Source organism: Astyanax mexicanus, chromosome 1 (assembly GCF_023375975.1).
Source record: "Astyanax mexicanus isolate ESR-SI-001 chromosome 1, AstMex3_surface, whole genome shotgun sequence".
Lineage (NCBI taxonomy): Eukaryota > Metazoa > Chordata > Actinopteri > Characiformes > Acestrorhamphidae > Astyanax > Astyanax mexicanus.
Window position 1 is genome coordinate 106,681,870 of NC_064408.1, and position 14,012 is coordinate 106,695,881.

The 14,012-nt window shown below is 34.3% G+C and overlaps 1 protein-coding gene across 1 annotated transcript in view; it reads right to left on the bottom strand.

Annotated features, from left to right (window-relative positions):
• The window catches only part of gnal (guanine nucleotide binding protein (G protein), alpha activating activity polypeptide, olfactory type), a 79,875-nt gene that overhangs the window by 39,482 nt on the left and 26,381 nt on the right, over positions 1–14,012 (bottom strand). Inside the window, exon 5 of the mRNA XM_049463621.1 lies at positions 4,340–4,437. Coding sequence (XP_049319578.1) covers positions 4,340–4,437 — 98 coding nt within the window. The remainder of the gene's footprint in view (positions 1–4,339; positions 4,438–14,012) is intronic.

The following is a 14,012-nucleotide window of genomic DNA, read 5'->3' on the forward strand; positions in this document are numbered from 1 at the left end:
CTTAAAGTGACTTCTCTCACACATTCCTCAACTTCTTCTTTAGCTGCTGTCTTTTTTAGGAACAATTTCACTCATAAACTGTGAATTCCTTTGCTGGATTATTTAACCAAAAGGACTCAATGACACCCAAACACTGCGCCGCTGTATTTGGATTATATTCCTGATTTATATATTTTACTCTATTTTTAGCATTTAGTGTTTTCTATTATTAGCTTCCAGGGTGAATACCTAATATTTAAACTCACTTAACTATTTTTGGTTTGTTTTTTCACCTTAGCAGTTCTGCTAATGGTAAACACGTAGTCTGTGGTTTTGATGTGACACATGCAGTTTGTTTGTTCTTTTTAAATGTTCTAAATTATTTTTTGTTGCTTTAACAAATAAATTACATACATTTGCACAAAGCAAGATTTCTTAAATATTTGGCAACTAAAATTATTTACCTGGAAATTATTTTTAAGAAAGCACTTTAAATGATTTTTACACTCTACAGGACTAGAATAGTAGCATTAGCTGAACTAACCTTTGAATTAAGTACCACTGATGAGATATTTATGAATAAAATAGCACTGATGAGATACATTTATGATTGGAATAGCACAACTACAGTAAATGTATGGTTAGAATAGCACAGCAAAAGTAAATGCATGAATAGAATAGCACAGCTACAGTAAATGTATAATTAGAATAGAACAGCTGCAGTCAATGTATGATTAGAATAGCACAACTACACTAAATGTATGATTAGAATAACACCTTAAGTAAATGTATGATTAGAATAGCACAGGTAAAGTAAATGTACGATTGGAATAGCACAGCTACTGTAAATGTACAATTAGGACAGCACAGCTAAAGTAACAATATGATTAGAATAGCACAGCTACAGTAAATGTATGATTAGAATAGCACAGCTACAGTAAATGTATGATTAGAATAGCACTTAAAGTAAAGATATGATTAGAACAGTACTACTGAGTTAAATTCATGACTATAATAGCACTGCTAATGTAGCTAGCTATATAAATGTGTGCCTATAATAGCAGAGATAGTTAAACTACTGATTAGAATATAACTAATGAGGTAAATTTATGACTAGAATGAATATTTTTTTTATTTCTATTTATTTGTATTGTTACTTGCTTTATGTTTAAAATGCAAATGTAAAGTAATTTATTTAAATGCAAATTTAATAAATACATGTAAAAATGCAACTGTTTGTGCATAACAAGTACAAACTGTGAGTTTCAAAATCAGAGTTATACAGAGTTTATATATAAAAATAATTTTTGAAATAAAAAAGTAAGCACAAAAGTGCTTAAAGCGCAGCTGCAGTAAATGTATGATTATAATAGCAAAGCTAAAGTAAACGTATGATTATAATAGCACAGATACAGTAAATTTATAATTAGAATAGCACAGCTAAAGTAAATCTATGATTAGAACAGCACAGATACAATAAGCACAAAAGTGCTAAAAGAGATTGACATTTTAAAATTGTGTCAGGGGAAGTGAGAAAAAAGAGGGATTTATTGACAATAAGCTGACATTCAAAAACACATGTATGTGTGTGTGTGTGACACAATATGCAACCTGATCCTAATGAGCTGGAGGTGTATTAGTAGGTGTGATATTGCGACCCTCCAGAGAGCACACAGGTAACTGATCCTCAGGGAGAGCAGCTTATGATACAACAATTACCTCACCCCCTGCTCGGTAAACGCACCCAGAGTCACACCACACCTCAACTAAATCACACTAATCTCCTCCTCAACCCTACAGCACAATCCACCGGCGACACAGCATGAAGGAACACGTGCAGAGGAAAACCAAAACCGCACGCTCAACACCACCAGACCAAACACAGGAGAAAGGAAAAGCAGAGAGAAAGTCAGAGGAAGTGATAGAGTGGAGTAGGGGAGGGCACGAGAGGAAGGGCTCGAAACCGGAAGGACAAACTGACCGACACAAAAAAGAGGGAGTGCGGCTAATTGAGAAAGAAAGAAGTGGTCAAACACAAGAGGGGCAGAATGGCAGAGAGGAGAAGCACAAAAGGCCACTCAGAGAGCACTTTACACAGAGGGCTAAAGGGTTCTCCATGCCGAGGCACTGAAGAATGTCCAAGAAGCAACTTTTCACTCTCCCCTCATTCATCACACCTGCTAATCATTAAGCTAATCATCGAGTGTGCTCCAGCTAGCAGAAAAAAAAAACACACTAAAGCATGCAGGCCAGGGCTTCCCTGTTACTACAGTCTATAGACAATAAGTATGTTTACATGCAAAGCTTTCCTCCAATCCAAATGAATTCATACACTTTCTCCAATAATCTAAGTTAATTCTCCGTTTATATGTATGCTACAAGTAATCCGATCAAACATGATGCGCATGTGTAATAGGGCTGGGCGATTTCGCCCCTAAATAATATAGTGATATTCCATGCAGGAATACATTTTCTTTATGACTTTTTCATGCCTTCAAGGCAAATTTTCATGACCATATGATTTTTAAAACAGCACAGACAGGCACAATAAAACCAAAAATCAACTAAAACTATAATCAGAATTATTTATAGTAGGCCTAAAATGAGTCTGATACACAATCTTTAATAATAAAATGTGTGTCAGATCCTGAGAGCTCCATTGTGTACTGCCTAAATTACTGAATTAACTTTGAGCTGATATATTTGTTAGTTCAAAATAGATGTTCTCTGTCGATAAATGGAAACACAAAGATTTGTACACTAAATTTGCATGATTTCTCAAAAACTTTCTGGGTATTTTTATTTGACCAAAAAATACGTATCCAGGCCTGGAAATTGCTCATTTCAAATTCCATTTTTCAAACTGTATGAACCCTGTCCATGGTATTTTCACGATGACGATATTATTGGCAATATGACAAAACACTGAATTAAAAATATATATATTTCAGGAATACACTACTGCAACAAAATATGGCACACCCCTAACTGAGAAATTTTAAAAATAAGAATTTTATCAGATTTGGCATGATATTTCAGGGTATAATATCGTTCAAGGTAGTCAAAAATATATCCCAGTGATGCCAGCCAGCGTGAGAGGAGCAACTGGCTAACTAGCTCTGTTTCCAGAGTTTACAGTTGGTATGTTTGTTTCTTTTTTAGAGTTAAAATTATGGCTGACTCACGACAACCTAATTCACATTTTCTTGTTAAAGAAGGGGCAAAACGAAGCGTTTATGTCCATATGTGCTTTAAACATTCCGAGGCAAGTGAGCTGGAGGCCCACCGGCCATGACTAGGAAGCAGTGTATAAAACTGAGGAATAATCTTCAGCTTGGTAAACTTCCGTTTACCTGCCGTGCTGCACATGCAGTATATGCCTGTTACGTACTTAAACATTCCGATTGGGGATCTAATCGAGTACAGATATTCATAGGGCTTTTTATTCTTCTATTTAACAGATCATTTAAAGGATTATTCACTTCGTTCGATCAGATAAAAATTGTATTCGGAATGGCCTCAATTAGACTACTCTATTCGGATTGAGGTGTTTACATGGACTTCCTCTATTCCGATTGAGCTATTAGTGAAATTATTACCGGATTATTAGGCTGCATGTAAACATAGCCACTGATTCAAATATTCTTACTGTCGGGGTAACAGTCCAAACTGACCCCACTGTTTTTAAGCTTTAAAACTGGAGACTGAAGGGAGTACCCTCACTACTAGTGCAACATAAATCCTCAATTTCCACAATTCCACTTGATTCCACCTTTAGAATACACTAATGCAACTGATGAAACACTGGATTAACACGCATACAATTCAAATAAAAATTCAAATAAATTCAAATAAATATTTCCTCAGCAATTAGAGTTACTAAAAGCTTTTTACTGGTAAAAACATAAATAAGAAAAAGATATATGAATTTCTCATTTTAAAGAAAACAAATATCTTATGAATTAGCTTAATCTTGGTTCCAAATCTACATATAACCTATGAAAGGTATGGGAGACACTTGTGATGTTTTTGACTTTTTGACATAATGTGAATCTGAAGGTTATTCTGGAATAATTAAATAAAAATATAGAAATGCTCCCTAACATTTGCTTTATTTTAGGATAAACCATTTACACTGAATTTCATGTAAAAGTATTTTTTTTTAGAGTAGAGTTTTTTTTGTGTATATATATACACACACCTACTGTTAATTATTGTGTGTTGCCTACTTCACAATTTACTGCAGAACTGGTGGTAGATCGTATCACTCATGCAGAATGTGGAAAAACTGCAGTAATCTGCAGCGTGTGCAACTTTTCTACAAATGAAGGTGGGTCAGAGTAGAGGAAGAAGCACTCACTATTGTGCACAGTCAATGAGCTGGTACTCGTTGGAGCGTTCGAAGCAGGCCTTCACTCCCTCATCATCCCAGAGATGTTTGGCGTGCTCAAAAAATTCCTGTTAAAAAGAACACAAAACACAGAAAAATTAGAAAACAATTACGACCTTTAAAAAAACCTTAAACCTTATTATTGTAGATGATAAGACATTTAAAAAGACAGTTATACATCTTTCAATTAAATCTTTAAAAACTTTATGATGTTTAACACTGTCTTTTTCTAGTTCTTGTTTTTTTTTAGATCTTACAACACAATACATATACAGTATGTACAGTAAATATATTTGCAAACTACTATATTTGAATACTACTATACTACTACTATTAATACATCTATAAATTACAATATTATTAAAACACATTAATTTGTCTGCCTCCGTCTGTACTGTACAGTGTCTGTGGTTGGTAAGATGGAGGACAGAGAGGTTAAGGCTCTGGACACAGGGACTTTAGCGCTGATTACTGAGGCACTGTTTCACTGCTTTCAATTAGCAGGACTCCACCTGATTCACATGTAAAATACAGCATGTTTATGATTATTCATCAGACTCGTGAATTAGCATGAGGTCTCCTTTCTCTGCATCTGATTCATTTAGCGAGTGAAAGTACCACCAAGGGCTCTGAGAGAGAGAGAGAGAGAGAGAGAGAGAGAGGAAGAGAGAGAGAGAGAGAGAGAGAGGAAGAGAGGAACTGCTCCCGCACAAATCAGGATGGATGAAAATGCGGTCAGGCTACGGATGTGATGCCATAGGAACATTTTGAACTGATGGCAAAAGTTGATATGTTCGCGTCTGTGTCTGCTTACACAGCCACATTTATACGTATTTGGATATTGGCACACTTTTTGTCATTTTCTTTCTGTGTCGTCAGTCAAACTGTGATTAATTGCAGACTTCCGGATTTAATTTTTTTTTATTTAATTTAATTCAAACTTTGAATTAACCATGATTTAACCATTTTTACATACACTCCTTCATTATCACAGGCTATAAAGTATAATATTTAAAATACTTAATTACAAATGAAGAAGATAACAGGAACTGTTGAATTTGCATATGGTATTGGAACACTGGAACTTTCAATATACTCGGTATCAAAGGTATCAAAGCAGGTAAAATATGTAATCAGTAAGCTGAAAAAAAACCCCACAAAAATATAGCAGAAACTTTAGTGGTGGTCACTAGCAAGCTCATACTGTAGACAACAAAAACTAAGAAGACCTGAAGATATTTAAACTAGATTTATTTTTAATAACACTGATAACACGCCTAGATTAGGCTAGAACACGACTAAAACATCCTGTTTTTAACCTGATTAAAATGAGCATGAACTGATTTACTAGTGTTTACTGATGATATGGCAGTTTATATAAGTAGCAGAATGAATTCTGAGCCATACTGACAGCTTAGATTTGTCAAATTCTGCAAAATTAGCAGGAGGAAAGGAAATAATGATCCAAAACATACCATCAAAACAACTAAAGAGCTTCTAAAGCTCATAGAAATAAAATACTATTAAATACTATTATGGTCAAGTCAGTCGTTTCACTTCAACACAGCTGAAATTGCTTTTCACTGAAGACAAAACCGAAGTATTTCAGATCCACTGAGGTGATTTAAAAAAAAAAAAAAAAAAAAAAATTAAATATACTGTCCAAAAATATGTGAACCTTTTTGACCTTTAGGAAGAATAGTAAAGGCAAACATAACAATTACACAAAAAATAACACAAAATATCCCTATTACTACAATGGATTTTTTTTTTATTTACAATATTACTCATGCTCGCAATATATTGTGTTCAATACAACATGGCACACCTCTACTCTGGGAGTAACTCTGGTGAAGTGGCCAGTCATACTGTGTAAAATCTTGTAATATTACTCTACTGCCTTAGTTTACATACTGTTGGGTCTGTATCTTTCAGCTTGTCCAAAAAGTGTGTAGTAAAGTAGTACACTTCCTGGCTGTAGGACGAGGCCAAAAGCATCAAATCTAAATTTTCCATATTAATCCTTTAAAGCAGTTACTGGATGTCCAAATAAAGGCATGTGTGGTGTGCCATATCGTATCACGTGCAATAATATCGCCAACATTTTCGAATATCTGAATGATATTACAGCCTGAAATATCTTGCCATATCACCCACCCCTAACTATCACATCAGGGTACTACTTTTTTTAGCCAAAACAAAAATTACACTGTTCCATTTCCCATTATATATCTACTATATTTATATTTGTCCAGTATCATTTATTTTTCTTTAATCCTGGATATATGGAGATATTTGGAGTGTATTATTAGTATCATGACATTCTGGATCATTGACTTCTGTTACAAATCTGATAAAAGATATTGCAAAGGGTATTGTTAATATTGAAATATCGTTATAATATTTAAGAGCCATATCACCCACCCCTACATGTCACAGTAAAATGTCTAAAAATAAATGAAATATAAATTAACAATATAAACAATATATACTTGTATCAGTTCATTCATGTTAATAGGAACTCCTCATTATGTAAAAAAGTTTAATAGTAACATATTGTATATTTTTAATGTATTTACTATAACAGGTTTTTCAATTATATATAGTGTGATTTTTGGAAACAGAGGTGTAAATGTGCTGATTCTGCTTTTAAAAAAATGTGTTGCATGGTTAAATAAACTTCATAACTCAACCCAGAGTGTGGACTGATATTATACCTAAAATAGGCTAGTAAAAAAAGGCCCTTAATCAGCTACTCTAAATAACGCTGAATAGATCTTAAGAATTGTTGACAAAAAGCTTCTCAGAATTATCCACTGAGGTGCACGTCCACTTCCGGGGCTGTTAGCTTTTTACTCATCATTTAAACAAAACTCATCCTTAAACTCATACCCCCCAACCCCACCCCCACCAACACAGCAACGACAAGGGAGGCAAGTAAGTGGGAAGAGAGGGAATGAGGGAGGAGAGGAGGGAGGAGGGGGTCTTTCTCAGAAAGAGACTTGTTTTTCCCCTACCTCTTCCTTGGAGAGTAGAGACAGCTATACGGTAATTAGGCCCCCAGTGAGGTCCCATCATATAATCACCACAATACAGCAAAACAAATGGCTACAGAGACGCAAAACAAACCAACGAGAGAACGCACCATGGCCCGTGAAAAAAAAAAAAAAAACATCACATCACCATACTTCATGCTCAAAAATGCAGCCTCTACTATCTATTACCATCTCTAAAAAGATGGCATAAGAAATCGAAGCCCATATGGATCAATATATGATTAATTATTAGGATAGGAAGAGTGAACTGATCTGATAAATTTCAGCACCTGTAGAATTATATAAATGAACTAGAATATAAATTGAGGTACTTAAATTACTAGTCTTAAAATAATATTGTATCTACATTGAGAACAGCACCTAAAGAACATCTTATAACTAATAACTTAACGTAGAAATCAATACTTTTCTTTCTCTTACTGATCAGCTGAAGTTGCTTGTTAACAATCAAATAGATGAACATGAATAACCACCCATCCATTTCATTTCACATTTCCAGTAAAAACTTTGTTTGGCTGTGTTGTTACTACCTATGGTGGTGTTGTATTACTTGTATAGTTGTTTGAGTGTTTGTATCTATTTGTATAGCCTTTTTGAGAATTTTTTTTTTTTTTTTTTTTGCCATGGACTACAAATGAAAATTAGCATTACCGCTAACTATTAATTATTAACAGTTATTTCCTGCTGATTAATGAAAACTCTCCCTTTCCAATACACAAAATAACAGTTGCCAAAAGTAAGCAAACTTAAAGATTAAACTATGTCAACTACAGATATACCACAATTTATTTATTTTTTCTTTCATTTTGCCACTTTTAAACCACTGAATAAATTAAATACCCTTTATGTATTTGGTCCAGCTTTTCACAAAAAAGGCAACTTGCAAAACTACAGTTTTTATTTTAATTAAAATATTTATTGAATGCTAAATTATTTTAACATTTTAAATACATTTTAACAGACATACCAACAAAGCACAACAAGACTTTATCCACTGTTCAGCAAAAATGATTAAATCTAGATTTACTTTCTCAGACAAAAACAGCAAAAAGAAAAAAACACTTCATAGATTTAATCCAAATATTAAGTGTATTCCTAGTGTTAACTATGCAAACCATGGAATGACAAACTTCAGGAACACTTTGAAAAAAGGATGACATTAGGCATATTAGGCATAATCGTAATAACTATTTTGTTTGGATTATAAACTGTAAATAAACAATATTATTGTCTTTTTAAGGCAATTTTATGTGACTCATGTAATGATAATATAATAGCACAAAAACGCAACTATGCCCTTTTAAAAAGCTATAAACTTTGTTTTAATTACTAAATATTAAAAATATTTCTAATTAAAATATTCTAACATTGAATTTGTTAAATAAAAAAACAACAAAAAAAAAATATATATATATATATATATATATATATATATATATATATATATATTCTAAATAAATAAAATAAATAAAATAAAGTATTTTTACACACATCTGAACAACTGGCAAATTCATGTAACTGGATTTTCTATAAAACCTATACATAACCCTTTAAACCTATATATTAGACAAAGATTAATAAGCAAAAATGATTGAAAATAGTAAATGATGTTATTGCCATATACTGGGCAATATGTCAATAATGTAATTGTTGCAACAGGTTTAGACATCATAAAAGAACCCCTTTTGGATTCAGGAAAGAACCATGTGTGTAAACACACTATAAAAGTGTGAAGAACCTAAAAGCTCTTTACAACATTATATCTTCATCTCTTTTATACAATTATAGTATATTTTATTATATTATTGTTCAAATAACTATTTGTAACATCTTTGTTTTTAAAATTGTAGTTACAGCAAAAGTTGTACAGCAAAAGTCCAGTAAAGGGTTATCACTTTTATACTTTCCAATAAGAAGTATCAACAGGGATCGGCCACTTCACACCTTGTGCTAAACTCTCGTGTTTCCTGCACAGCCCTCACTTCCCTTTTCTGCCAGTGACTATAGGTGAACTCCATTGACTGACTAGAATTTCTCCATATTCAAATCACACTTTGTCCAACTTCCTTGTCAGAGGGTGGCAATCAACATGTGCCATGGCCATGCAAACTAAACGACTCTCTGTTCAACTGTGTGAACAGTGCAGACCATCGTCTTTCACTATTGCAGTCTGACAAAACCTTGTACCTCCTTTTTTACTAAATTTATTTGACATAATGTGAATCTAGCAGTAGTCCTTATGAATGATCCAAAGTAAATGCACCAAAATGACTTGGAATAACATGCTTATACAATGACTACCATTTACAGTTGTTTAAAGTTTCCATTTGCATTTCTAAAAATGCTATGTTTTTGTCCAACTGAAAATAAATTCTTCAGGCAAAATAAAAGGCTTACGTTCCATTTCATTTAAATGTAGCTTGAACACAATGAATGACTAAGAAAACTTTGGTTTGTTGGTTAACCCAACTAAATTACTACATGTGTTAACAAGCAATTTACTTTAACAAGCAATTTAACCACTGATAGCAGGGCAGGGGTGATTCAGTGGTTTAAGCACTGGGGTGTTTCTCATGTGGCTGTGGGTTCAACAACCAGGTCTGCTATAATCTACCCCGCTTGGCATCAAACCCTCTCTGACTCAGATCCCGTATAAAACAATGCTAAGAAAAACTAGAATAACAAAAAATGTAAAAAATGATTTACAGATTGTGTTAGCTTCTTCATTTTGTATCAGAGCAATGCGGCTACAAGTCATTTTCCATTTACTAGTGACCAATGTGACCATTGTTACCAGATAACAGTGATCAATGTTCAATTGGCATTACCATTCCATCAGACCAGTTTAATTGAGTACAGTACAGCTGTTTAGTGCTATACTGTAATATGTTGTTATACAGCTCTGGAAAAAAAATAAGAGACCACTTGAAAATGATGAGTTTCTTTGATTTTACCAAATTGAAAACCTCTGGAATATAATCAAGAGGAAGATGGATGATCACAAGCCATCAAACCACCAAGCTGAACTGCTTGAATTTTTGCACCAGGAGTGGCATAACGTTATCCAAAAGCAGTGTGTAAAACTGGTGGAGGAGAACATGCTAAGATGCAGGAAAACTGTGATTTACAAAAATAATAATTTCTGAACTTTTAAAACTTTATAAATATGAACTTGTTTTGTTTGCATTTTTGAAAGCTCTGCATCTTTTTTGTTATTTAAGCCATTTCATTTTTACTCAAACACATACCTATAAATAGCAAAATCATAGAAACTAAAATCTAGGATCAGGATACAGTCCAAATACTAGGCACATGAAGTAATACAGTGTAAACACGCTTAAAGAGTTCTTAGAGTGATACCACAGAAGGGCCAGTTTTGTTCCACAAAGAAACATTTTTTGTGTATAGAAACTTTTACTTTACTGCAGCAACTGCTCTAAGGGTGTCTCTATTGCACACTGGGAGTGCAGTGTTGTAAATTCAATGTGTTGAATGTTCAAAGTAGCCTACTACCACATTTCTTTAAAAATGCTTTGCGACATTAGTTGTAAAAAAAAAAAAAAGCTATATAAATAAATTTTATTTGATTTTGAGTTGTACTTTGAGATGTACTTCTGCTGCATAGCTGGGATGAAAACCTGCAGCCAAACCAGCCAATGTGGATAGGTCTGACACCTCTAAAATAAAGCTTTCCGTTAGCCTTATATTAAACCAAGTTTTATGAAGACAAAGATTGTGTTTTTCAAAGTTTTTGCCAAAACTTCCTTTACAGAAAGTAGCCCAGACCTACAGCATGAGCAGCCGGCTCAGTGTGAAAACAAACAGTTGGGGCAGCAAGGGTGGTTTTCGTTTGCTAGTAACGCCGGGGTGGCTGAGACCGGTGCTCCCTGATCCTCTCACACTCTCGACACTCTCTGGTACAAGCGAGAGATGAGGCAATCCCGTCGGAAAACTCAGCGTGACAAGTCGAGGTGTCCGGGGAGGCCGAATGAAAGGAAAACATGAAAACAAACCTTAACGATTAGTGGCCTTTCATTCGACAGGGCCGCTCTCTACCTGAGGCCTTCATTAGCAAGTGGAGAAGGCAAAAGAGTCATTAGGAGAGAGGTAAGTAGGGCCACCAGGGCGCTCCAGAGACGGGCCTAATGACAGCCGGTGTTGCTTTGGGCCTCCCAGGTGCCCCACTGTACTGTCTCCACTATGAACTCCACTGGAACCCTGGGGTCCAACACACAGTGTGACACACCTAAACACACATATAGATACAGAGATACTTACACATGTACACATGTGGTGCAATATAAAGACGTTAAGACCTTATTGGCCCATTAAGTTATTAGGGAGGAAGGAGTTCACACATTTAAATGTCTAAACTGTATATATGTCAACCATTCACTAAAAGCATTTCTGTCAATAAAAAAACAATCAGTCAATACAAAGACTAAGAATCTTACAGTGTCACTAATAGCAAGTTTTGGCCAAAGCTGCCATTTGTGTGTTCAGAAGTTTTGTTAGGAAAAAGCAAAAAAAAAAAAAAAAAAAAAAAAAAAAAAAAAAAAAAATATATATATATATATATATATATATATATATATATATATATATATATATATATATATATATATATCCAATAGCCAATAGATTGTGCATTGCCCTAGTGCTGCACAATACAAAGATTCAGCATCATTATCTCAACGTGCATATGCAAAACTGTCACATAACTGGACATGCATTGTCAATGTCATTTCTACCAGCAGCATATTACATCTGAACAATATAATTTATTTAACTCCAACATTGGATGCTCATAATGCATTATCATGACACTGGATCACTGAAACAACATATATTGCAGAAAAAAACTATAATGTACTGTCTGTTATTTCCAATAGTGTGCAGGACCCTGGCTAAATTAACATGAACAGCTACTTTCTGTTTATAGCTAGAGAGAGATCACCTAGTTATTGATTATTCCCACTGTCCACATGACAGTTTGCATGAGCCAAGGCTAAAAACTTACGCTAATATTAAACAGAATCAGAATTTCAAGTCAAGAAAAAGACCCGCCATTCTGACTACCTGAAATCGTCATCATCTAAAACCAGCATAATGGTTGGCAAAAGTAAAAATAAAACTTTAAGATAATTGAAACAGCTTATACGCTTTTTAAACAAGTTAAAAAAAGATGAAACACGTGCCAAATAACATTGCTGCAATTGTGCAAAAAAAAAAGGTGGAAAAGTTTTAGTTGCAATTTTTATCAGACATAGTTATTCCCTGCTTAAGGAGGGGCGACAATATCCACAATGCATTCATAAAGTTGTATCTGCATCAAAACAATAACTATATCAATAACAATAACACATCTTCATACACATGCCCAATCTGTAAAAGAAAAAGTCCCTCTACATTATAAAAAAACTAAAACCCATTCCCCTTAAGGAAACTAGTAAGCCTTCAGTGCCTCCAGCCTCAGACACAAGCCTGAAACCACTCTGTGCTAGCATTGCTAATTCTAAGCAAAGCTATGGCTAACCACATTAGTCTAACTTGTTTACTGTGAACTCTATTAGATCTGCTTACAAACATTCACGTAAGCCCAGTCTAATTCTTACAGCAGGTTAGGTAACTACAGCTGAGGTACACCAACAATCACTGCTGCCCAGAGTGCATGTACTGTAGTTCAGTTTAAAAGTGATCAGTAGTTTAGAAAGACTTAATTGGTGCCATAAAAATCAATTAATTAATCAATCTGCAATGAAACAACCTTGAAAGTCAAGGACTTCAGCCCTAAAACCTGCAGTCAATGCTGAAACCTGAGGTCAATGCTGAAACTTAAGGAGTTCAGTCCTGAAATATGACTGAATGAGTATAAACCTGTAGATTAGAGGTTTATATTAAATTGAAAGGTGAAGTCAAACTCAGCAAAACTACTTCAGGCAAATCTTGAATCAAAGTTGAGATCAATGCTAAAACTTGAAGAGTTCAATCCTGATAACTGAAAAGTTCAAAAATGAAATATGAGCAGTTCAATTCATAAACTTCAATTGTGAGTTTAATCCTGTAAACTAGAGGTCAAACCTGAAGCCTTAGGAGTTCAACGTGAGGATTTCGACCCTGAAAATTGAGGAGTTTAAACACTGAAACTTGAGATCAATGCTGAAACTTGAAGAGTTTATCCTGAAAATTGAGATCGATGCTGATACATGAGGAGTTTAAACACTGAAACTTGAGGTCAATGCTGAAACTTGAGGAGTTTAAACTCTGAAACGTGAGGTCAATGCTGAAACTTGAAGAGTTTATCCTGAAAATTGAGATCGATGCTGATACATGAGGAGTTTAAACACTGAAACTTGAGATCAATGCTGAAACTTGAAGAGTTTATCCTGAAAATTGAGATCGATGCTGATACATGAGGAGTTTAAACACTGAAACTTGAGGTCAATGCTGAAACTTGAGGAGTTTAAACTCTGAAACGTGAGGTCAATGCTGAAACTTGAGGAGTTTAAACTCTGAAACTTGAGATCAATGCTGAAACTTGAGGAGTTTAAACTCTGAAACTTGAGATCAATGCTGAAACTTGAGGA